Source organism: Gymnogyps californianus, chromosome Z, assembly GCF_018139145.2.
Source record: "Gymnogyps californianus isolate 813 chromosome Z, ASM1813914v2, whole genome shotgun sequence".
In the NCBI taxonomy this organism is placed as follows: Eukaryota; Metazoa; Chordata; class Aves; order Accipitriformes; family Cathartidae; genus Gymnogyps; species Gymnogyps californianus.
The window spans coordinates 16,584,785-16,608,037 of NC_059500.1; the positions used below are offsets into that span (position 1 = coordinate 16,584,785).

The following is a 23,253-nucleotide window of genomic DNA, read 5'->3' on the forward strand; positions in this document are numbered from 1 at the left end:
TAAAAAATCCCTAAATTCTGAACCAAGTTGGCTTGGACATAAACCTTTTAAGATTTTCAACTGACAGGAGACAGTAAATCTAGATTTAAACAGACAAGCTAAAATTTCACTATGACTACTATAACCCAGCAAATATATCATATCTGAATGAACTGATTAATGAACATACAGCTATAGGAGAAAAAAATCCAAAGAACAAAACTGGTTTTTAAACGAAATTAAACAAGTGTTCTAAAATCTAGACTGCCATACTTACCCAATCTGATTTTTTCTGCTTGCTCTCGGAGTTCGGTTACCAGTGCTTTCATTCGTTCATAGTTTTCCTAAATGAAGAAAAAACCATCATTTCAGGTTTAACCAAGAGTGACAGTATTATTTTTTAATAAACAAACACAGAAAGTTAAAGATTTATTTCTCTTCCAAATTTCATTTTAACTTATTAAATACTGGCTCTGTATTGTCTTTAAAGTAATAACATTTCCACCTCTGTATTGGCTTTCCTCAAGCATCCCAAAGTATTTAATAAACATGCTTCACAAAAACTCTAAGTGCGTTAGGATTGTAAAAGCCTAGTTCCAAATTTAATAAACAAAAATAGAATTAGTCATTACAGAGTTGAAGTGCTATTTTTCAGGTTTTGTTAATTTTTTGTTACAAGTTTGTTTGCCTTTTTAACCTAATTTTGTAAAAAACATCATGCAGATTCAAATTAAGTGCTGCTATGTCTCTTGTACCAAAAGATGAATTATCTATACCAAATAGAATTTGGTAAACACTTTTTACATTCTTGTTGTTTATGTAGAACGTAAAGATAAAACAAACCTTTTGAAAAACAAAAAGTCTGGTCTTCTTGCCAATATCCCTCTCAGAAAAACAAAGACTCTTACTTTTAAATATGAGTGATCCAGTATTGAGCTCACTATTTCTATCAGAATTATCCAAAACTCTGTGTGCTCATTACAGCAGTTTTTTACCATTTCTTAGGAACTAAAAGGTATTAGTCAAGCTTAATTTGGGTTTTTTTCAGACGTATTAAGAGCTATGTTACCTCTTTGAATAGTGTAACTGTAATAAAAGAACATAATAACTGCTGCATAAAAAAAAAATCATACTGCCTTGTCTAATTCTCATTTAGAAGATGTTAAGAGTCTACTTTGACAGATAAAACAATCTGGTGACTCTTTATACTCGGACTTGAACTCTCAGAATTAAGGTTTCCTCTAACTGCAACACTTGTTGGTTCTAAGTTTGTTCAGCTCTGTCTTAGTCACTGAAAGGCACCAAGATGCAAAGCAGGAAGAAAACAAAAACACATAAAGAGGCACCTTGCATTCAAACTGTTTTAGCTGCTTAGTAAGACTTTCAAAAGAACACATTTCTCCCCCTTTGTAATTGTTACAAATAGATTAAAAATACTCTATTGAAAGGTAAAAACATATCAGATGAAAACAGGTCTTAGCAATTTTATCAGCTTTTATACACAGTTAATACATAAGGTCAGCTTTTAGAGGTCGTCCAGCAAGATCAAGGTGACATACTAAAACACTAAGTCCAACTCTTGTGCCTCTGTTGGCTCTTGGGAAGGATTCCCCATGTTCTAACGAAGTGCCATCTGCGATATGGCTCACAGCTTGCACTTGTATGAATTTTGTACCACCCAATCGCTAGCCAACACCTAACGCATCTCAAGATACCAACCTCAGTTAACAAAATCTCTCTGATGTGTGGTGCCACCCTGCAGCCCCCTAACTACTGAGGACACAGGATGTCACCAGACTTCTGCATCTCCTCCCTCCCTTGTAAGGGTGTATCAGTATGCCCACCACATTATTCCCCTTTCAGTCTATTTCTTTTGATACTTTCATCCTCCCTCTCCCTGCTCCACCCACAGCACAGCTCCAATACCTACCCCTACAACTGTTTTCGCCTAACCTGTGAAACCACACTGCAATGACCTACTGGCAGTTTTACCACTGCCACAGCATCCCAAAACCCAAGAACAAAACAAGCCACATCTTGCTAACTTGACTCTGCCACTCCTAGGAGAGACTATGGACAGTAACTGCAGCCACACAACCACATGTGGCACTGAAGAAAACAAAACCTCCTTTCAATCCTTTCCAAAAGACTCTGTTTACAAGTTAACTTTTCTCCCCTGTGAAAAATCTGTTACAGCCATTTCAATTCCATACTTTCAAAAATCTGCAGTTGTCACAACACCCAATTTTATTGTATGTGTGTTTAGCTTGCCCAGCTGGCTCATTTCGCAGCATTACACATAAAATATTTTGCCTGTTTCTCCTTGTTTAGTCAGCCTGTTTTCTCTAAATACACTCACCTTTTGCACACAGTACTGAGCTTAAAAACTCACCTTTAACATAGGGAAAAAAATAGCTAAAAATGGCAGAGGAAATTAAAAGGGCCACAGCAATCACAATTATAGGCTTGTTTATTAGATTCTAAATTAACAGCTCACTGTAGCTACTTTAGCTACTCTACATGAAAAATTGTGAAAGGACTTTTTAGATAAACTATAAAAAAATTGTACTCAAATAACTGAGTTGCTTAAATTCACTTAATTTCTAGCCTTATCTTCCGTACCTTTAACCAGAACACAACATCATTATACTTACAAAGGAGAAGTAAAGATGCCTTGAAATCTTACTGTAGGTTTTGAATACACACAGAAGAGGCTCCTCTCAGAACCAAACGTGCTAGTTCTACAATATATTTGTGGGCTCTTCATTAATTAATGACAAGAAGGCCAGTGAAGTGACGCAAGTTCTTTCGGGAAACTGGCCCTTGCACTACTAAGTTCTATAAAATTCTGCTGTTAATATGAGGGCTTCTATGAACTTTAAAGCAAAATCAAGAGACAAAACCTACAGACTAATCCTACAGTTATTGCACAAGCTAACGGAATTACTGCTACACAAGCAAAGCGGCTGTAAGAGCTAATCCTTGGAATCTTTACACAGATTTTCCTTTATTTTCCAGAATTTAGACTCACTCATTTTTAAATTACATTTTTACCTGTCTGGTTTGAAAGACAGTTTACATTATGAAGGCCAGCCTGTCTAGCTGAATTCACAGCCAGAAAGGCAAACATTAGCTAAAGAAGGCAAGACCTTCATCACGTATCATTACGCCTTCTTGTGTTTGCACTGTTATTCCCTGTATTACTTTTATTTCAGATGGTTAAGTGCCTCACAGCAGGGACCTCAGCTCTTCGTGTCTGTAAAACACTACATGTATTTACAGTGCTCTATGAATTATTTCTACCAAATACTAACACTATTAGCTATTTTACCAAGCCTTGCTTTTCTTTTGAGATTGAAAGGTACACATACACACAAATGCAAATCTAGCGACAGCTTAGCTGAGTAAACACATTTATTAAAATATTACTCTCTGGGTTTTTTGGTATGCAAAATATGAATATACACACACATAAATATACACACTTCATATACACGAGCTCTGTATGTGTGTGTGTATATGTATGCGCACATACTGAAATTTCACAGAAGTTTCAGTCACCTAACTTCTGTCCCAAAACTTAGTTTCTGCAAAACCAAACACAGAATCAAAGGAACTATTTCACTAAGAATACATGTTGCTCCTTTCCTTGATGTTTGATATTTTACCTGGAAAAAATCTGAAAATAAATGCATGCCCTCCTACCAGTTTTGATCCACACCCAAACCGATGTTTCTCTCAGGCTAACTGTAAACATGATTTTTATCTGGAAAATGATGACATTAATAACAACCCATTAAAAATAAAACAATTTACACCAGATACAAGTACTGCTCTCTTTGTAAAGACAACTGGAATTCCACCTATTCCCCCTCCTCCTCCTCCTCCAAAGAGGATTCTTTCTGCTGGTATCCTGTTTTCTGGAGGCATGCCCATGACTTTGTAAAACTATTCCACCTGTCTTCAACTCAGGAATCAATTTGCAAACACAAGAAGATTTCCAACTTTGAAATCATCAGACACCACCTTCAACCGCCTACAGATTCCCTGTCTCCACTTCCTTAGTACACTATCGATCAGCTCTTCAACACCGAAAATGCAGCAAGAGCTAGCATTCTCATAAAAAAAAAAAGTGTAAAAAAAATCCATGAGGCAGACGATAGTACAAACCCACGTTCTTATATGGTACCTCTACACTCAGCCTGAATGAAATAAACAGAAGTTGGCATTTAAGAAGTATGAAAGGGAGAGCAGCACTGTAAAACTTGGCCTGCGTGCAGGGTGACCTCGGGCTGATTCACAGAAGTGCATGTTCACCACGCAGCAGTGTATTAAATGGCCACTGTAACACCAGCTATTCAACGGCCACTGCCGTACTTTCACTCAGAGCCCACGTCCCCGTTTCGGTTTTGTTCTCCCGCGGACGGCCGCGGGCAGAGCACACACGGCCCACGGCGCACACGCACCCCGAGCTCCCGCAGCCCCGGGGCGCCGCTCGCAGGCCGCGCCTCACGGGTGGGGCCTCCCCTCAACAACCGGCAGCTTTGTCACAACCAAGGCGTGGAAGCGGAGGGCGGCCGGGCCGGGGCAGGCGGGGAGGGTCGACGGTGGGCCGCGCCCCAGCCCGGCCGCCGGCGGGCAGGGGTGGGCAAGGCCCCGCCGCGAGGAGGCCAGCCCCTGACTCCCGCGGGTCCCCGGGGCTCGGCACCGCTGCCCGCCCCCAGCCCCCGCCGCACGGGGAGGCGGCCCCCGCCCGCCGGCGCCTCCCCTCCGCGGCCTGCGGCCCATCGGGCGGAGGGAGCCGGGCCCGCCCGGCCCGCCCTACCTGATAGAGCGCGGAGCCCGCGTCGGGCCGCGAGCCCACCGCCGCCACCGCCTCGCCGCGGTAGGCGCGGGCGGGCGGGGCGGCGGCCGCGCGGCGCAGCAGCCGCCAGGGCCCCAGCAACCGCCCGCGGCCTAGCAGCATGGCGGCCGAGCCGAGCCGAGCCGAGCCGGCCGTCCCAGGCCCGCCGCCGCCGCCACTCCCCCCGCCGTAGCCAATGGGCAGAGCGAGGCCCCGGGCGGCGGGGCCGGGCCGGGCCGGGCCGGGCCGGGCCGCCGCGTCGGGCCGCCGCGTCCTTGCCCGCGCCCGGCGCTGCCCGTCAGGGGATGGGTGCGGCGCCCCCGGCCCCGCCAGCCCCAGGGCCTGGCCCCGCCAGCCCCCGCCCGCCTCGTCCTGCCGCTGGCGGGTGGGCTGTTACTTTGAGAATTAAACTCGTAAAATGCAAAAGCCTTTCCTTTTACAGATCGGCGTCAGCACACCGCAACTGCGCGCTCTTCAGTCCCCGTGGCCCTGGGTGCAAAGATAACGCTAAAGAACTGCCCTTGAAAGAATTTTGTTTGTACGCTTCACTGTTCAGACTTGTGCAACCCAGAAAAGCCCTTGCCATTCTTAGAAATGTGGGGGGTCCCTCAAACTGCAGAACTGGTGAGATGCTACAGTAATAGCGGCAGATTTTTTTAAAATCCTAACCTCTTTTGCTTGAGTTGCTTCCTCATTTGAAGGCTTTGCTGTTTTCCAGCATTCCAGTTTTATTTTGTTTTTAAACAAGGCCATAGTATTTACAGAGAGAGAACAGGGGGAAGTCAGATACCAAGTAAATTAAGCTCTACTCCAGAACAAACAAAACCACACAAACAACAACAAAGCCGCTGTTAAAGTGTATTCAGTCTGTTACCACCATACAAGCAGGCCTGTATGCATCCCAGTGTTGCAGCCAGAACTTCAGCCATTCATTTAGCCCACACTTTCATTAACTTACTATACCCACGAGCATTAAAAACTGCAACTGATATTCCAAGAAATGGAAACACAGGTAATATAAAATAATTTATTCACATAATTTACATACAGAATATGACTACTTTCTTTGAAACAGAAAGCTAATATGCGATGATACAGGATGTCAGACAACTGTAAGCAGAGCAGTCTTATGCCACATCTTTGTAAAAATGCTACACTAATAGGCACTGAGATTTCACCAATCTTTTCTTACATCCTTCACCATTATAAAACTTTCATAGACAAAACAGAACACAAAGTTGTCATCTCTATTCCGATTAAATTTGTTTTTAAAAAAAAAAATCCTCTAACAAAGTGCATGTGATTTACTGCAGGGAAAAAAATGTGTAGCCCCCATTAACAAGGTAGATAAGGCACCTTAAATCTTAGTAATGAAACAGTTGGGTTGTTTTTTTTTTCCTTGCAATATGAACACAAGCTAAAATGTACGCAACTAAATGTAGAATGGTTATCACCTCAGAAAGTACTTAGGGCAATTATTTTATAGCCATTCCCCACAAATTTATTTTTAGGCTCTATCAGTGCAAGTGATTTAAACATGCCACATGTATCAGAAACTAAACACTTGCATACATAAAATAATATCTACAAGATATACAATACATGGAGCTTCATGTATAATCTATTTCATAATGTTTACAGTAAGACAATATTTAGATAAACATTTCAAGTTAAATGGATTAGGCAAAGCACAAGACACCATCTGAAGAGAAACTATTGTTAGTGGAGGGGTTTTTGATTTTTTTGGGTGGTTGACAGTATGCTTTCAAGTAAGCTACTTTACACTGGGACTGTTGGTCCCTTTTCTATCACCTGAAAAAGATACTGCTGCTAGCAACATTTGATTGACAGAAGCCTGCTCATGTAGCAATTTGCAGTAACAGTAGCTTTTCTGTGTATATTTCCATATTGACAAAATTTTACAGGCTCCTTCAGAAGCCTTGCCAATAACTTCTGAAAAGGCAAACATTCTTAAACTTCATCAAGTATTTAAAAATTAACTAGATACTTATATGAAAATGCTTGCCAGTAAATGATTATCCAGTCCAAAGCTGAAGATAGGTTTCTTGAGAGCATAACAATACCATTTAAACATCAGTTTCACTTTCATAACAAATCACTAGTTTTGTAAAAGTACCTGCTGGTATTAAGTAACAGGAGAAAAATTTAGACTACTTAAACCTACACACTCATTTTTGTGTAAGAAGGAGTTTCAGAACAAATATTGAATCTTTCAGTGACCACCTGGCTTTGAGACTGCATGAACCTTGTTACCTCATCAAGACAATCTTCTTGATGAGGCAAGTAAAAAATTACACTAAAATCTAAAGCTACATTTTGCAATCTAAAGCCAGCATTTTGTAGCGAGTTACAGTACAAGTAGACATGCAACATGAGGAAAACCATTCAAATCCAACAGCTTCAAAGTAGCAAATCATCAAAGCAACCACATTGTATAGTCATGGTTTAAATCCAATCTCTTTGTGCTACTTTGCACAAGGGAAACCAAGGAAGTCAGCAGATTGTAATAGAAACACCTACACGTAAAACCAAAGAAAAGAAATGGTATCTATCCCATTGTTTTCAAATTTAGAAGGAAATTAGCATTTATACTAGGAAACATTAACGTCTTCCTCCCACTCCAATAGGACAGTTGCAGAGATTAACATTGTGTAGCATCTTTTAGTAACTGTGTTTTTCCAGTTGTTCTCAATGCATTTTTAAGGAACTAAACTCATTTGGCTTTTCAAGTTAGGATCTTTTAATTTATGTAATTAAAAACTCTTACAAAAATACTAATTTGGAGATGCTAATAAAAATACCTGCAGTGCTGAACATATCTATGTATTTACTACACGACTTCCAGTATTTGCATCCTGATCTACAGAGATTACACTATACATAAAAGGTTCATTCCTCCTTCTAACATACTAACATAACATACTTCACAAAAAGAAGTAAAGAACTTGTATAGCCAGTACCATGAGCTTTAGTATTAAAATTCAAAGGGATACTTGTCACAAGATTACGCATTTTTTCATTGCACTTTTCTGGAAGATAGTCATGCACCCATTACCAGCATCTAAACAAGTGAAACTATAAGCCAGCAGCCGCTGGTCTGGTCCAATGACATCAATGTGGTGGTTTAGATTATGTCAACATTTTTAAAGTATCCAGGTCACTTCAGAAGGAATCCATTTCATCTTTATGGGATTTATTAACAACAGCTTGGCTGACAGCAAGTGTGGCATAATGAACATCAGAACAAATCAGAACTTTTAAAAAATACTCTTTTCTTATTGCATTATACTCTCAGATCCTAGGTTTTTATAAAGCCAATTTGCTATTCTGAATCATCCACTTCCATAAAGATGTCACTGAAAAAATACTCAGAGATTCTGGTTGGCTCTTCTTCCTTCTCTTGATCTTTAGCACAAAGAGGTGGCTTCTCAGATGGCTTGTTACTTGGAACCTAGCAGAAAAAGAAAAGGCTGCTCTTAACAATCTTAATCTGTGTGTGTATATGTATGTGTGTGTGTATATATATGCATTTGAGCTTCCAATTTAGATAGGAAGTTTAGACAAAAAATTCAGTTTACTGAAAATGGGAAAGAAGTAGATATATGTGCAGAGAAAAAACAACTTAGTTCCCTTGTAAGTTTCCTAGATATGCACAAGTCAGGATTTATTCACTGGAGCAGATCTCTCTCTCAAAAGATGAACAAGACATGTCCACCTACCCACTCCTGAAACAACTAATTCACTGTTCTTCACATCTCAAAAATGCAAGGGCATTCAAAAGTAAACACATACCGTAACTGCAGCATCAGCAGGTACATTCTCACACTCCACAGATGATGATGTGCTTGTAGAAGGAAGGGAAGAAGATTCCCTATCATCCTTAGTGGATGGAGTGGGTTTTTTTAGACTTCGCTTTGGAGTCACAATCCGAGGTTTCTGGATCTTCCCTCTATTCCCTTTGGTATCTTCTGCAGATTCAGAACTACTTTTTTTGCAAATTAAAGATAAAAATCCCAACGGTTTTCGTCCACCCCTGTTCAAAACAAGTACAGTCAGGATGTCATAGGATTGCTCCATAAAAGGAAGATGTAAATAGTATTACAGGAGTCCAATTCATTACACAGGAAACAAACACACACCTCTCTGAAGTGAGATCTATGAAAATTCTAAGAAAAAAGGTCATTCTGAGAAAGGCTTTTGTATTACTGATTATTCTGGCACAAGAGTTTTTCAAAGAGTTACAGACAATCTTGACAATCTCCAACCCTGAGAACAGGAACCTACTATTTGCTGTAACAAGCTACCAGATCTTCAGAAAAAGATTCCACGAGGAATGGAGACATACTCCTAAAGAACGAACTGAAAAGAGCATCCCTCATGTAATCAATGGAAAAAGAAACCTGATTCCCAAGGATAGGGCCACAGCAGACTATCTTAAACACCAGGAAGAAGACTATCTACTGCAGGGTTTCAGCCTATTAACAGCATCATACGTAGTACCAGTGAACTTACAGAAGTCACAGTGATGAGGGAGGTACACAGAGTATCAACTTTTTGTGTTAAGAGTTTACAGCTTTGAAAGTAAACTTTAAGGCAAGGATTCTGATGTTAATGCATCATTACCCAATTGCTGTGGATGTCCCAGGTACAAATAACCAGTTTCGGTACTCACACAAGCATAACGAAAGAATCAGAAGAGACCGGTGGAGCACTACAATCAAAATCAGTAAGCACCAGAGCAAGAGAGAGCAGGAACTCAAACACTTAAACAAACATTATAGAAAGGTATATTAAAAAACCCACAGTCAGATGGGTAGATAAGAGGAATATCCTGAGCTGTCAAGACTGAAACTCCTTTGGGGAAATGACACATCTTAAGTTAGCCCTAAAAATCCAGTGTGCTGAGTACTATATCAGTAAGTCTTATTGGCAGAAGGACAAAAATCAAAATAAGTGGATGGGTGTATATCTCACAACATCAGACTGAGCTAAGGAAAACAACAATTATCATAAATCTGTATCATAGCCAACAGATGTCTGCCTCACAAGAGGCATCTGTCACTGTCTAAATAGACATACCACACATCAGTAGTGTCCCTTGGTCAATCTGCTCATTTAATGAATAAAATAATTCAAATTTCAAAGCAGACAGTTCGATCCTTTCTAAGTTGCTGAAGAAGATAGATACTGTAACTCTTAGCCATGCAGGTCACAAACAATGGTACTGCCCTTCTTGTAAAACTAAGTGGAAAAAGGATATAAAAACCTCAATATGGAAACAAGGACTTTTTTTTTTTTTTTACAGAAAAGGCTGACAAAACATTATTGCATACATACCTGAGTAATGGAGTTTTTGAAGATGATGCTAGGCTTCCAGTATGTTCCAACTGTCCAGATTCATGCACATCCCCCTGCTTTCCTTGTCCACTTATTTCTGCTTTTCTGTTAGAGGTTAATCTAGACATCACCTCCTCTTCCTGTTTGGATGCTGAATTCTCAAGTGGTGCTTTCCCTAAGTTCTCCAAAGCCTCAAGCTGGCTTCTCTCAGCCAGTGGTGACACAGACTGAGACACCAACACAGAGGTAAGTACTTTTTCCTTTGCTGAAGCCTCTGTTTTTTGAAAAGAATTCCCTGTAAGAGGAGTTGAGTATTAGGGTGTTACTGGGAAAATTTGTTTCTTCTTTTATGTTAGATAGCCCCAGACAGAACTGTTTAGCACAATGACAACCAGTATTAAACGGTGATGTATTAAGCATTTACATTCATTATACTTTGTTTTACGAGTGTAAGTTTACCTACCAGAAGGTATCATTGGAGCATTTGTGGATTTATTTGAATAACCCTGTATTTAAGAAAAAAAGACGTTACTTCTCTATTTCTTTCAACATAGAAGAGACAATGAAAGTTAATAAAGTCATTATCACGCATGTACAGTTCTAAAAACTGGAGTGATACAGAAGACTACATCTTCAGTACAGTGACATTCATAACTTAACTCATTTCCTGAGCAGGCTTTTCAAGGTGTTTTTATGACAAATGACTCAAGACAACAATGTCAAGATGAGAGATCAAAGAAGGAAGAGGATTGTTATCCAGTCCTTCCCAGAAAAGCTCTCTGAATCATGTGGGGAATTATCGCCCATTCCCTCACCCAGATACACTACACAATCTTAGCCTACTCACAAAAATCAGTGGTAGTCACTGCCACATGCTTGGTCATATTCTAAAAGCACAGAGGGAAGCTGGAAACATGCTGGCCAGTTTTCATTTGCAGCTTGTTCTTTTAAACTAATACCCGCTATGTTAAAAAATGGTAGTAACATAATCTAACAATTTCTTCATGTAACAGACACCATGAGAAATCGTAACACCATTCAGTGAACCTAGATGGTCTGTCAGTCATCCAATATACATCCAGAATTTCCCCTCCTGCAATGTCCTTGTCAGAAAGGCTGTGGTAAATGAACTGAATAAGACATGTTACCAGTCTGTCTACTAGGAAGCCTAATAAAAAAACCTGAGAGCCTACAGATTCTCCAAAAAATTAATACTAAATCAACAGCCCAAAAACTGTTGTAGAGTTCAAAATAAAAAGGAATCTATGGGTGTTGATTTTCCTTTTAAGTTGTACAGGCAGTACCTTTTTAAGCAAGTGACACTGTTAAACAATAAACATAATTAAAATGCTCTATTACATGTTATGCATCTACACTATATGCATAAAGACTCACTTATCAAATTACGATCTCACCTTATAAGTGGTTTCCAAGTTACCTTCCACTACAACAGTAGACAGAGTTTTCTTGGCAGGAGGAGAATCATTCTCTTCAAGCTCAGCAGCTGACCTTTTTTGAGTTGTCTGCAAATTTGGAAGGGGCTCTACTGATGCACTCTCTAGTTGCTTGGTTTCCATATTGCTGTTTAAAGGTGCAGCAAATTCATCAGCTGCAGTTGTCACGGATCCAATGCTGTTTATATATAAAGTCATTATTGTGACTACAAGAAGCCAAAATTTACTTTCTATAACATTTCTGTATGGAAATTACACATGGATCTATGGTGATACTCTTTCTTGCTTAATGTCAATATTCAAATGTACTATTTACTGCTAAGAAACATTTTGCTACCCTATCTTGAGTTAGAGAATTGAGTTTTTCTAGTCATAATTGAATCTAGTTATTTAGAAGCTGTTCTATTTGAACTCCACTTGATATTTTCATAAAATGTAAAAATATGACAACTGCCCTAGAAAATCCTAAAATACAGTATTATTTATATGCACTGTTGAATCATCATCCCCACACCCCCACATCCTTCCACCCCACCCAGTATGAGCTCAAAAGACAGCAAGACATATAGGGAAGCAGCAGAGACTAGGGAAATAGCGTAAAGCAGTAAGGGAACAGTGAGACACAAGATGCACTCTAACTCTGCCTGTCAGCAATTCTGTCTATCATCAGCAGTTCCCTAGGAGTTAGAATTCTTACACTGTGTAGCCAAAATTAATCGTGTGGCCAAAATTCACTCAAAGATCTATCTTTTCAATAACTAAGGGAATGACATTAACATCTGATGTCACAGGGCAAGGTCCTCCACAATGATGTGGAATTTCATCACATCTCTAGTTATGATCTGAGGACTCACATTAATATAGTAATAGGTTTTTTTACAACTTTGCAACACTTCCTATTCTTCAGAATGTCTTTTTCCTTTGATGTTGGGGTTTTTCCTCCCAAACTGACCAGGAGATTTAGTTCAACTGTAATGTTGAAATAACAATTTTGTTACATTGCATCGAGGACTACTCCTTGTAAAAAACTCAAACCCTTTGTATTGCAGTACTGCAAACCAGCTATTATTCTGTTCAGTAATTCATTTGTTCGCTTTTTCAGCTCTTCTGCCTTTTGAACATGGCACAAACTCAAGAGAATGATATCTGAATTTATGTCCACTGTTCATTATGTTCTCCAGAAGACCATCTACACTAAAAATTTGGAAAAGCAATTAATAAACAGCTACTTTACAAAACTATTGAAGTACTGTAAAAATGCAAACGTGCTTAGATTTTTCATTTCAATTACTTTTCATTCTAAGCATCCATGGCAGAATAGACTCAGGCTGGACAAATGACTTCTACTAAAAAGGAAGACTTGCTCTAAAGGATAAATCAGACTAACGTTGACACCAAAATCCCAGCTAACTAAAACACTAACTCTAAACCACTGATGAAGTCTTTCTCAAATCTGATCAGAGCCCTTTTCACTTCCGTAATTCTCTGACCAGTCTGCCAAAATTATTTCCTCTTGCATTTCTTCTTTTGACAAGTTCTAATCTGTAATGCATATTCAGGGAACAATCAAGGTTCACAAAAAGTGTTTCACTTTGCTCAAAAATAAAGTGTTTACCTCGCCACTTCAGTCACGCTTGTTTCACTTGCATTTATTGGGCTGATAAGTATTGGGGCTGGTAGTAATGGTTCTGAAGTTTGTTCCAGCAAAGCAGATGCATCAAACTCTTTTGAGTCAGCTGGGATTTCCACCAAAGTTAAAATGAATGTCTGTTCCTCCTCTGGACATCTATGATCATCGTTCACTACTATAATTTTTTCAAGCAAATAAAGAAATAACAAAAAATCTATTATTCAAGTTTGAAATTACACTCTTCTCTTCATGCCCTCCCTACCTTGAGTAATTAAATTTTAGGCACTCATTTCTCCATAGAAAAAGGCACTGGGGATATTCTTGAGACAATATGCTTCCTTTCTTCTTAGATGAGACACGCATTGTCACCCCCTGGAGCCTATTCATTGCAGTGGAGTCCTGATTACCATTCAGAATGAAGAATATTAAAAATGCCTAGTAGGGATGGAGCTTTTTAAATGGGTGATTTACCATTAAAGAACAATTTGCAGTTTAATTAAACTTGTGCAATGGTGGTCAAATGGCCCTCTGTCTTTAATTGCAACTGTCAGGTACTAACAGTTACTTCTTTAAATGGCAGGAGTCTGCTGTTTTGACAGTGAACACAAGGATTTTTCCCCTCACCGCAGACTTGCAGAAGAGCACCTGAGAAGTATAGTCTTGAATTTAATAAATAAAAAATATAAATAATTTAGTCATCAGCTGGACAGTAACAGGTACCTATCAACTGCCATTCATTAGAATGACTTCAAGGAGAGAATATTTGTAAAGTTTTCAAGAGATGGAAGAAAACAGTGCTGCTCCATTCCTTAAGACAGCTCTCATTCTTGTTGATGTAAAGCTGCTGTTATTCAAACCTCAACTCACTTTGGTCCTTTATCTAATTAAAGATGATTTAAGATGCCCCATCCCAAGATCCTTGCAATAACAGAGCATAACAATACATGTCTAAAAAGAAGTATTAGCCCTGTCTTTTGCACATGCTCAGGAGTTACAACTTTGGACCGCAGTTTCCATGTAAAATAAGTATTCTGGGCTTCTGACACAGTGATTTTCACATACCTTAGACAAGTACTGGTTCCAAACCAGCTCCATTTCAATTTGTTTTAGGGAAAAGAAGCCATCACCTTCTTACCTTTCATCACATCTAATTATTTAGGCATTAATCTGCTGACTCACTACAGCTAAAGAGGGAAGTCTGGCCGTCATCTTCCTTTTTCTTCCCCTCTTCTTCTTTCTCCCCTGCTCCACACTTGCATAGTCCAGCCCTCCTACTCACACAACTCTGACACTGGCGTTCACTCGACAACTTCATGAGCCACTATAGCACACCAAGCCAGTGGAAAACTACACAGGTTCTCTCCCTCTGTAATGTTCAACTTTTGATGGATGAGTCAGAGGCTCAAAGGGCTCTAACAACTGCTAAACCTAGCACAACGTAAGCAGCAGGAGCCCACAGCAGGGACGAGAGAGCAAGAAGTTTTGCTTCCAGTGATATTTAAACTTAATGAAGTGCCATTCAAAAAGTTCCCAAGTCTAGATTGTGTTGATGAAATGTAAGGGTAAGAGGTTAGGAAGGGGAATGGCACTGTGCTGTTGGTCATTATTTTTGTTAATGAAATAGATTGATTAATCATGTCAATGAAAACATTTTAACTTTTTTTTATTCATCTTTGCATAACCACAAGATACACAAGTGTGGGCTTTTGCTAACTTTGAGTATTAGTACATTATACCTGAAGTCTCTTCTGTGCTGCTTTCACATTGTTGTTGAGCATCCTGAGCACAAGCTTCATTCTAGAAATAACACATTTGAAATAAAACAAGTTAATAAATCCAAGAAATAACTCTAGAAAACAGGAAAGAAACAAAGCATGTCAAATGCTGAAGAGCCAAAAAAATCTAGTGACATCATAACTGCATTTGTCAGCTTTTACTTCTAGCTATTCTAGGTTGAAGGATATTAGCCTGACAAGGACAAAAAACACTTGGGCAATATAAAATTTATATGCAGCTCATTGTCTGTATTGATGGTTTGTCAAAATAAACATATAATTCCTACAGCACAACTCTGTCAGACATGACTCATACAATAAATTGCTAGTGGCACTACGAAAACAAATTCCCCCAACCATTACAAAACCACTGAGTGCCAAAGAAAAATACCAAGCTCTGCAACTCATCTATCCCTTCCGCTTTTATGGCATGTACCTTTGCTAAAAACAGGAATACTCTACTGCAAGTTGCCTCTTCTCACACTCTCTGCCAGTGCTATAAGAGACAAATCATTCTTGTACCTTGCTCTAACATGAGATCAGCCTTGACACATCAACAGATTGCACTAGGGAAACAAGCTACAACCCATCAGCTGTTCCACCATAACTGCATGTACATTGATCTCAGGCAACACTAGAGAACCTGAGGGAACTGAGAATGAACCTTTCCCACATGAAGAAATAAGATACTTCTCGTTTATACTAGAACAGGGATACACAAAGCACTGCAATGAAATAGATGCGAAAGACATACTGTTTGTCCATGATAATATACATGTAAAACTCTTAACTGGGTTTTGAAATAAATGGGAAAGAACATAGCAAAGGATGCAGTTTGTTTTAAACAAAGCAAATGAAGGTGACAATGAAAATGCTGCCTCCAGCCATAATATTTTAACTTAATTTTAATTTAAACAAATATAACAGTAAGAGGTCAGACTGAATGAATACATGAGTCCTAGGTAACTTCTTCCATCAAAACTCTTTAAAAAATTGCTCAAAATTTTTCTTATATGTATCACATTGCTGAAATGCTATAAGCTGAGGCTTGCAAAGATTAAGTTTGTCTGAAAGATTAAGTTTGGCTATGCTTTTGCAAAAAAGAAAGTTTCATACAGCAGCTGAAGTACCAAGTCTTTAAAATGGGTGAGTACATTTGCACTGAAAACCTCTTCCTTTACAGAACTTCAGAAACTGGTCACTTCTAGACTGTAATTAAATTAAGTTCTTTACCTGAGTAAAGCTGATTGTGCATATATTGTGCTCAGAAGGACAAGGATTTTGCTCAGGAAGTCCATCCACAGAACTTTGATTTGGACAATCCTCTAGTCCAAGGTGAGATTTTTCAGGTTTTGGTGATGCAGTTACAGGTCTTAAATCTCCTGAATTTCCACAAGCATCTCTCATGTCTTTTTCTGTTCTGTAAGGTATATATCTAGTGAATTTTAAACCAATTGAAGATACCCTCTGCATGGGCTAAATTCTGTATAATTATTTATTTAGTATGAAGCTTATATAGTTACAGAGAAACAGGGCACCTATTTACAGACTACACCATTCTACTAAACAGAATGCACAATCTTCAAACAAGTCTACATAAAGTATTTCAGGAAAAATCCTCCCTAACACTACTAATTGAGACTTTACTACTAAAAGCATGAACAAGCAGGAAGCCTTACAAGCTCATTAACATTTCCAAATTGATCAACTCCTTAATATTTCCTTTCAGATGCAGTTTCATGGGAGACAATTAAGCAGCAAGGAGATTACTAAGTTCTGAAACAGCACACGAGTTAATATTTTACCTCCAAAAGCTGTAGGACAACATGCAAGAGAAAAACCTTAAAAATAAAAGTCTAAACTGTACGCTTGTGTGCATAAACACACACAATATCTGCAAGCACACTGTTTCCATCACAGACGCACACTACCCATGTACTTCAGCTGCATATTTTAAGAGATTTTAGGAATAAAGTTAATATTAACTGATGAGTCTTCCTACCTCTCAGTTTTGTCTACTTGCCTGATAAGTTCCATACTTCCAGTTGCAAAATCATGAAGAACTGAAGAATCACCTGCAGCTGGTCTGACCTGGTCTAGTTCCACCTTCTGCATTTCTGCAGTACCTCTCAGGGTTGGAGACTCTAAGATATGTAAGAATAAAAATGAAAATAATTTTTTTTTGTGTGTATATATATATGCATATTATTTTTACATATAAGCTTTTGTATATTAAAATGTATATATATAGATGTGTATATATAGACACCCTAGAAAATTATTAACAATTTTGCTGTATATGTACACATGTATATTTATGTCTTATATAAGTAAGACATATACACGTATCTCATCTTGCCTTTGCCATGCTGTGCATTTTGCCAGTGATACAAAGATAATTAAGAGTTTGAAGACCACCTTTTTTTGTAACTGCTTTAAGAATACAATACTTTAAGAAAACAATTCTGTATCTCACCCCTTCTGGTTTTAATAGACAGGAAAAACAGTAATAATAGAAAAAAGTACACCGTATTATACTATATTTCTGTAATAGGCAGTCCAGTAATTTAAGGGCTTTCCAGGTAATTTAAGACCTGCACAGAAAAACTGCTATTCAGATTTCATTAAATTTTATACTGAAAGGTATACTTATGTATAAAACTATACCATAAATGGATGCCCTACATTACAGTGGTGATGCATCATCTGTGAACATGAACAGAAAGTGAAGACTTTCAGGTTAGTTTCATTTCATAAACAGATGTGAATCCATCAGAAGAAACCATTTTCAGAACCCTAGGACAAGAAACAGGCTTACCACTGTGAACTTGCTCTAGTTGTTCCACAAGTACATTTGTATTAAGTGACTTCTGAATTATGCTTTCATTGGACCTCAATACTCCAAAGGCTGGCTCAGGCTTCAGAAGTCTGCCTCTTGTCAGTCTCATACTATTCACCATAGGCATAGAGCTATCACTGCAAGTAAAAAGGAAAAATGCCATCAATATAGTTCTTGATTTTTAACAGTTAGTGCAAAGAAGAGGTAAGAGAGATGGAGCAGACGAGATGAAGAGCTGAAATACAGGGTGCAGCTGGCAGAGGAGGCAGGAGACTATTTGGCAGAACAAAAAAATAAAGATCATCTGGGAATCGGAACAGGCAGGTATACCGCAAACTAGGATGTTCCCTACCTACAGAAAAAAATGAATAATTGAAATATTTAAAAAACATGAGAAGATCAGAAATCTAACACTGATCACATGGTAGTTCGTTCTGGTTAAGAATATAATAAGAGAACCACTGGACTTAAAATATCTTTGATTATAATTTTTCAGAGGAGTATAATCTGACAGTTTGTTCAAGCAATCGACAAGTTAAATAGTCTTTCAAATGATAAAACATGATCACCAGCAAATTTTTTCTGAAAAGGTGTTCCATCAAGCTGTTTCAACATTCACAAATGCTTGAACAAAATTAAAAACCATAAAGCATTGAAAAACATGATAGAAGATCAACCGGTTCCTTGACATCCCTTTGCTCTAAATCTTCGATATACATTCCACAGCAGCAGTGACACTTTCGCAATTTGCCTTGGCCTGATTACCTGTAAAGTACTTTGGGAAAATGAACTTGGTAATTAACAGTGATCCATACAAACTAAGTTCGAATATTCTTTTCGCCTCCACCAGGGTAAACATAACTTCAGGAGTGAAGAACAATTTCTACATCCCTGAAATTATATACCAACATCTCAAAAGTTGTAAGAAAGAGACAAGAAGGGTTTTCCAGATTACATACCAAATTACATACACTGAGAAACCTTCGCTAGAGCAAGAATGCTTTCAATTCAGTAAAACTGCCAGAAAGAACCTGGCAAAAGTAAGCAGTGTCAGAGGATCTCTCTCCCTAAAGAAAATGAAGTAGTAATTTAACCTGGTATCTGTAGCATTTTTCTCAAAATATTCTTCGACACCTGTTCTTGTACCAGTGCTTTGATCCTCTTTATTAACGTTGCTTCCATCCTCAGAAGGCACCAATTCCTTGGTAGAAGTGTCTGAAGAAAGTAAACACTGACTAGAAGTTCTATTTTGTTTGGAGTAGGCGTGGGTTACAAGGCTATTGGCCGTGTCCAACTCATCTTGAGCAGGTAACATGTGTGTCCATTCTGGTTAGAACAATAAACAGAATAGAAAAGCATAATTTAAAAGACTCAGGTCTGGCATATACATAAAGCTATTTTACAGATGTTCAACTTCAAACCTCATTCAACAAAGTCTGCATTCTCCAAAGATGCAAATTCAAAACCCACGTAAAAGCAGTCCTAAGATCACATTTTTGATAGGAAGAATGCAGAAACTAACATTCAACCAATGAAAGCAGATAAATTCTAAATAAAAGTCTATAAAAAACTAGACTAAACCCATGTAATTTCAGGTTGTAGCTAGTTAGGTGGAAAAAGCTATGCTTCACGTTAAAGGTCTGAAAAGACCACTGACAGTTACCGTCATTTAAGCCTGATTCCTTTCTTTTGGATTTATGTGACCAGATTAATTCAAACATGTCCTTCCTAAAACAGCTCTCAAACATCCTTCTAGCACAGGGATGCAGCTGGCAGTATCCAGTAAGGTGCCTTGCTTTTTGCAGCCAACCTGCATTGCCTGGTCTCACTATGCGTTACAATTCAGCAGGACTAAAAGCATAAAAGACTCTTGACCTGCTATGCAGTAGTGTGTGGAAGAGCTTTGCAGCCACTGCACCATCCCTCCTTAGATGGACCCAGAAAGTACAAGCAAGGCCTTGTCCCATAAATCAGATCATACCTTCACTGCTTGTTTTTAACTGGAACATTGGATCACCCATTGCAAGTAAAGTCATGGCAGCTTCAGCGCTTCCATCGTTAATTCCTGCAAAGTTGTTCACACATGTTAAAAGTCACAAGCACATTAACCAGAAATCCACTTATCCATTACATTTGACACTATCATCAATATAGTGAAGTATGTATTTTTTAAGTTGTTGCCATTCATGGATCAAGATGCTTGTAGACAGACAGCAATTCTCATCCACTAAATTCAAACTATTGTAAAAACACTGAGCAGCAACATTATTCCCTTTAATGGTGTACTGGGTACAGGTGGCAATGTGTTGGCAGCAGGGGGACTGCCCTGGACACAGCCAGTTCCAAATGACCCATCACAGGACACAGCTAAGCCTGTCAGCCAAGATGGTGGCACCTTTGGGAAACATATTTAAGAAAGGGGAAAATGTTGCACAGCAGTGAAGAGTGAGGGAAAAAGTGTCAGAAATAACCCTGCGAACACCAAGGTTGGTAAGGAAAGGAGGGGGAGGAGGTGCTCCGTGCATGGGAGCAGAGATTCCCCTGCAATCTGTGGAGGAGACCTTGGTGGAGTAGTACATATTCCCTGAAGCAGCTGCACCCTGTAGAGGACCTATGGTGGAGCAGAGTTATCCTGAAGGAGTGTACCCCATAGGAAGGGCCCCACACTGGAGCAGGGAAAGAGCGTGAGGAGGAAGAAGCAGCAGAGATGAAGTGTTAGGAACTGACTGCAACTCCCATTCCCTCTCCCCCTGCGCCCTTCGGGGGAGGAGGCAGAGGAGAGGGAAATGAAGGTGTGAAGTTGAGCCTAAGAAGCCAGGGAGGGGAAGGTGTTTTAGTTTTTGTCTTTGTTTCTCACCATCCTACTCTATTTTGTTTGGCAACAGATTAAATTAGTCTTCCCTAAGTTGACTCTGTTTTGGTAAGTGATCTCCTTGTCTTTATCTCAACCCAGGAGCTTTTTCCATTTTATTTTCTCCCCTCATCCTGTTGAGGAGGAGGAGTGGGAGAGCAGCTGGGTGGGCATCTCACAGCCAGCTAAGGGCAGCCCGCCACAAATGGAAAAGAAAGAGGTAACATTTTAATCACAGAAATCCATAACCTATAGGTGTTGATCAATATCCCAGTTTAGACTCCCGATTCCTAATCTCTATCCAGAATACATCCCTTTGCCTATCACTAACTGGTCATATCCAACAAAACATTTCCATCCTCCAGAGCTATTGTACTGAAATAAATCAAAAGAACAAATTAGGCTTCCCCTCCTTCAACTAAGACAGTAGCCCACTACAAGCCCTAGGTGCTTCCTAGGAAAAGATACTGAGAATGTATTTAAAAGTGAAAGCTATTCTAAAAATTTATAGATCCATAAGAGTTTGTAACATATCTCATATGGAAAGAATATTTGCTTCTGGAAGACTGTGATCACAGTCTGTCACACATGCTATTTTACCAGGTTAGGATATTGAAGTCAGAGGCCACAGAGATGACAAATCTATGAATCCGCCCACTCTTTGTATCACTCAGTCACACACCAAGCCAGCTGCAAGTAAGTACTTGCAAAGTTTCCTCTTCTCCCAGTACAACTAACCACAGCATGGCAAAGTGATAGATGGGATACACAAAAGGCACATTCTGACCCTGGGAAACAGAATTTTGCAATGCCTGGTCCCCCTACATGAAAGAACAGTAAGAAATAAAATGGTTTAAATCTCCTCCAAAACATAAAAGCATCCAGTATCTCACGACCAGGTTTTTTTAATAAGATACATAAACCGCCAAACTTCCAGCAAGAATAACTACATATTGGTAGCAAGTTAACAGGAAAGATATGAACAAGATTGTTTCATATCTACCTTTGTCCACCTCTGGATTTTCATGTACGATTGTTTCCTTAAACAAAAAGAAAAACAATATCAAAGTTCTATATAAGATGAGTCTACAATTTTAATTTAATGCTTACGGGTAAGTTCTCTGCCCAAAGGTTACCCTGGCTTTGAAAGGGTATTTTGAAGGCTAAGAATATTTACTTACATAGTTTTCCCATAGCTGTGTCCCTCTTATCTCTGTGGGACAGGTAAGAGTCTATTAAGCTATACTGTTACAAGCAGATATGGCAACCAGACACTATCCACATAGCTTTGTATATGCTATGAAACAAACAAACAAACAAATTCTTACAGCTGTTGAGGTGCTTACTTTTTCCTCTGTCCGTACCACCGGCTGGACAGATGCATGAGAGAGACTTTCAACATCAGTAGCCACCTGCACATCTGGTATATTCACAGATATTTCCAGCTGTAAAAATAATTTTAAAAAGTATTTCAGTTCATCAGCCCCAAAAGAAAATCTGTCAAATGCAAATTTTTTATAAACCACATACACTTACCAGATCTTAAACATTTAGTGGGAACCTTCCCAAAAATCAAGTCTTACAGTCTATACCTTCTGATTTAAGAAGGCAGCAGTTATATGAACTGGATGCAGAACTGGTAGTGCTGCTTGTAACTAACTGAAACCATCAGACAACCTAAGATTTGTAGTTGCTTATTACTCCACCAAACTAAGTTATGTGGCTGAGATCTTTCATGGTGGCCATTCACCTCAAATGGGTTTTGTTAGTTTTCATGCTTTTTCTGCTTTTTAAGTCTTCAGGAAAGAAAAACAGTTCAGCCTTTTTCCAAAGTAAGACCAGGGAATACCCACACAGACAAAACACCCACTCACCATTTTACATATAATTTTTTTTTCCCTTCTTCTTTAACACCATCTTCTCACTGAGAACTTCAGACATTTGACATTTTCAGAAACAAGGACTTGAAATTTGGCAGAAAGGTTACAATATTTCCAGTGAGGTTCTTATGAAAAACACTGCTCAATCTGGGTAGCTTTCAAAGGCTTGCACTTTTACAGATACTTTCCACTGATCTATTTAAATTTGCTGAGTCCTTAAATTTAAATTTAGAAAGCTGAGTCCTCAGGTATCTAACCATATCCCTTACTAGTACTCATGGCTCCTGTGTGTTAAACGGGGAAACTTGATCATTATCCCCACATGTAATATAGTCCACATCTTTGAAATGAAGGGATGCAGCAAAACTTTCCATGCAACAACTTTGCTGTCCATTATTGTTCCAGAGTCTCCCTTCGTGTTTTGACTGAGCTTTAAATTCTCTCTGTTTCACCCAGAGAAAGAAACAGTGTGATTACTTCAGGAGACCAAAAAGCAGGATTTCAATGGGAGAAGAGAGCAAGATGACTAGTAGTAGTAAGCAAGAAGAATTGGAGTGAATGGAAAGAAGTAGTGATGAAGACCTGAGGCATGAATGGAACAGGTCAGATAAAGATTTGGAACGAAGCAAAAAAAAAAAAGAAAA

The 23,253-nt window shown here is 39.0% G+C and overlaps 2 protein-coding genes across 2 annotated transcripts in view; both read right to left on the reverse strand.

The window, feature by feature from the left end:
- The window catches only part of MCCC2 (methylcrotonyl-CoA carboxylase subunit 2), a 38,922-nt gene extending 33,977 nt beyond the window's left edge, over window positions 1–4,945 (reverse strand). The window contains exons 1-2 of the mRNA XM_050912830.1: window positions 4,805–4,945; window positions 257–323 (exon numbers count right to left, since the gene is read on the reverse strand). Of these exons, the coding sequence (XP_050768787.1) occupies window positions 257–323; window positions 4,805–4,945 (208 nt within the window). The remainder of the gene's footprint in view (window positions 1–256; window positions 324–4,804) is intronic.
- A 1,885-nt stretch (window positions 4,946–6,830) lies between these two features.
- The window catches only part of BDP1 (B double prime 1, subunit of RNA polymerase III transcription initiation factor IIIB), a 52,868-nt gene continuing 36,445 nt past the window's right edge, over window positions 6,831–23,253 (reverse strand). Inside the window, 14 exon segments of the mRNA XM_050913052.1 lie at window positions 6,831–8,294; window positions 8,636–8,838; window positions 10,182–10,475; window positions 10,644–10,686; window positions 11,596–11,812; window positions 13,250–13,436; window positions 15,001–15,061; window positions 16,273–16,459; window positions 17,042–17,183; window positions 17,858–18,015; window positions 18,973–19,204; window positions 19,860–19,943; window positions 21,733–21,769; window positions 22,058–22,174. Of these exon segments, the coding sequence (XP_050769009.1) occupies window positions 8,166–8,294; window positions 8,636–8,838; window positions 10,182–10,475; window positions 10,644–10,686; window positions 11,596–11,812; window positions 13,250–13,436; window positions 15,001–15,061; window positions 16,273–16,459; window positions 17,042–17,183; window positions 17,858–18,015; window positions 18,973–19,204; window positions 19,860–19,943; window positions 21,733–21,769; window positions 22,058–22,174 (2,091 nt within the window). The 3' untranslated portion in view covers window positions 6,831–8,165.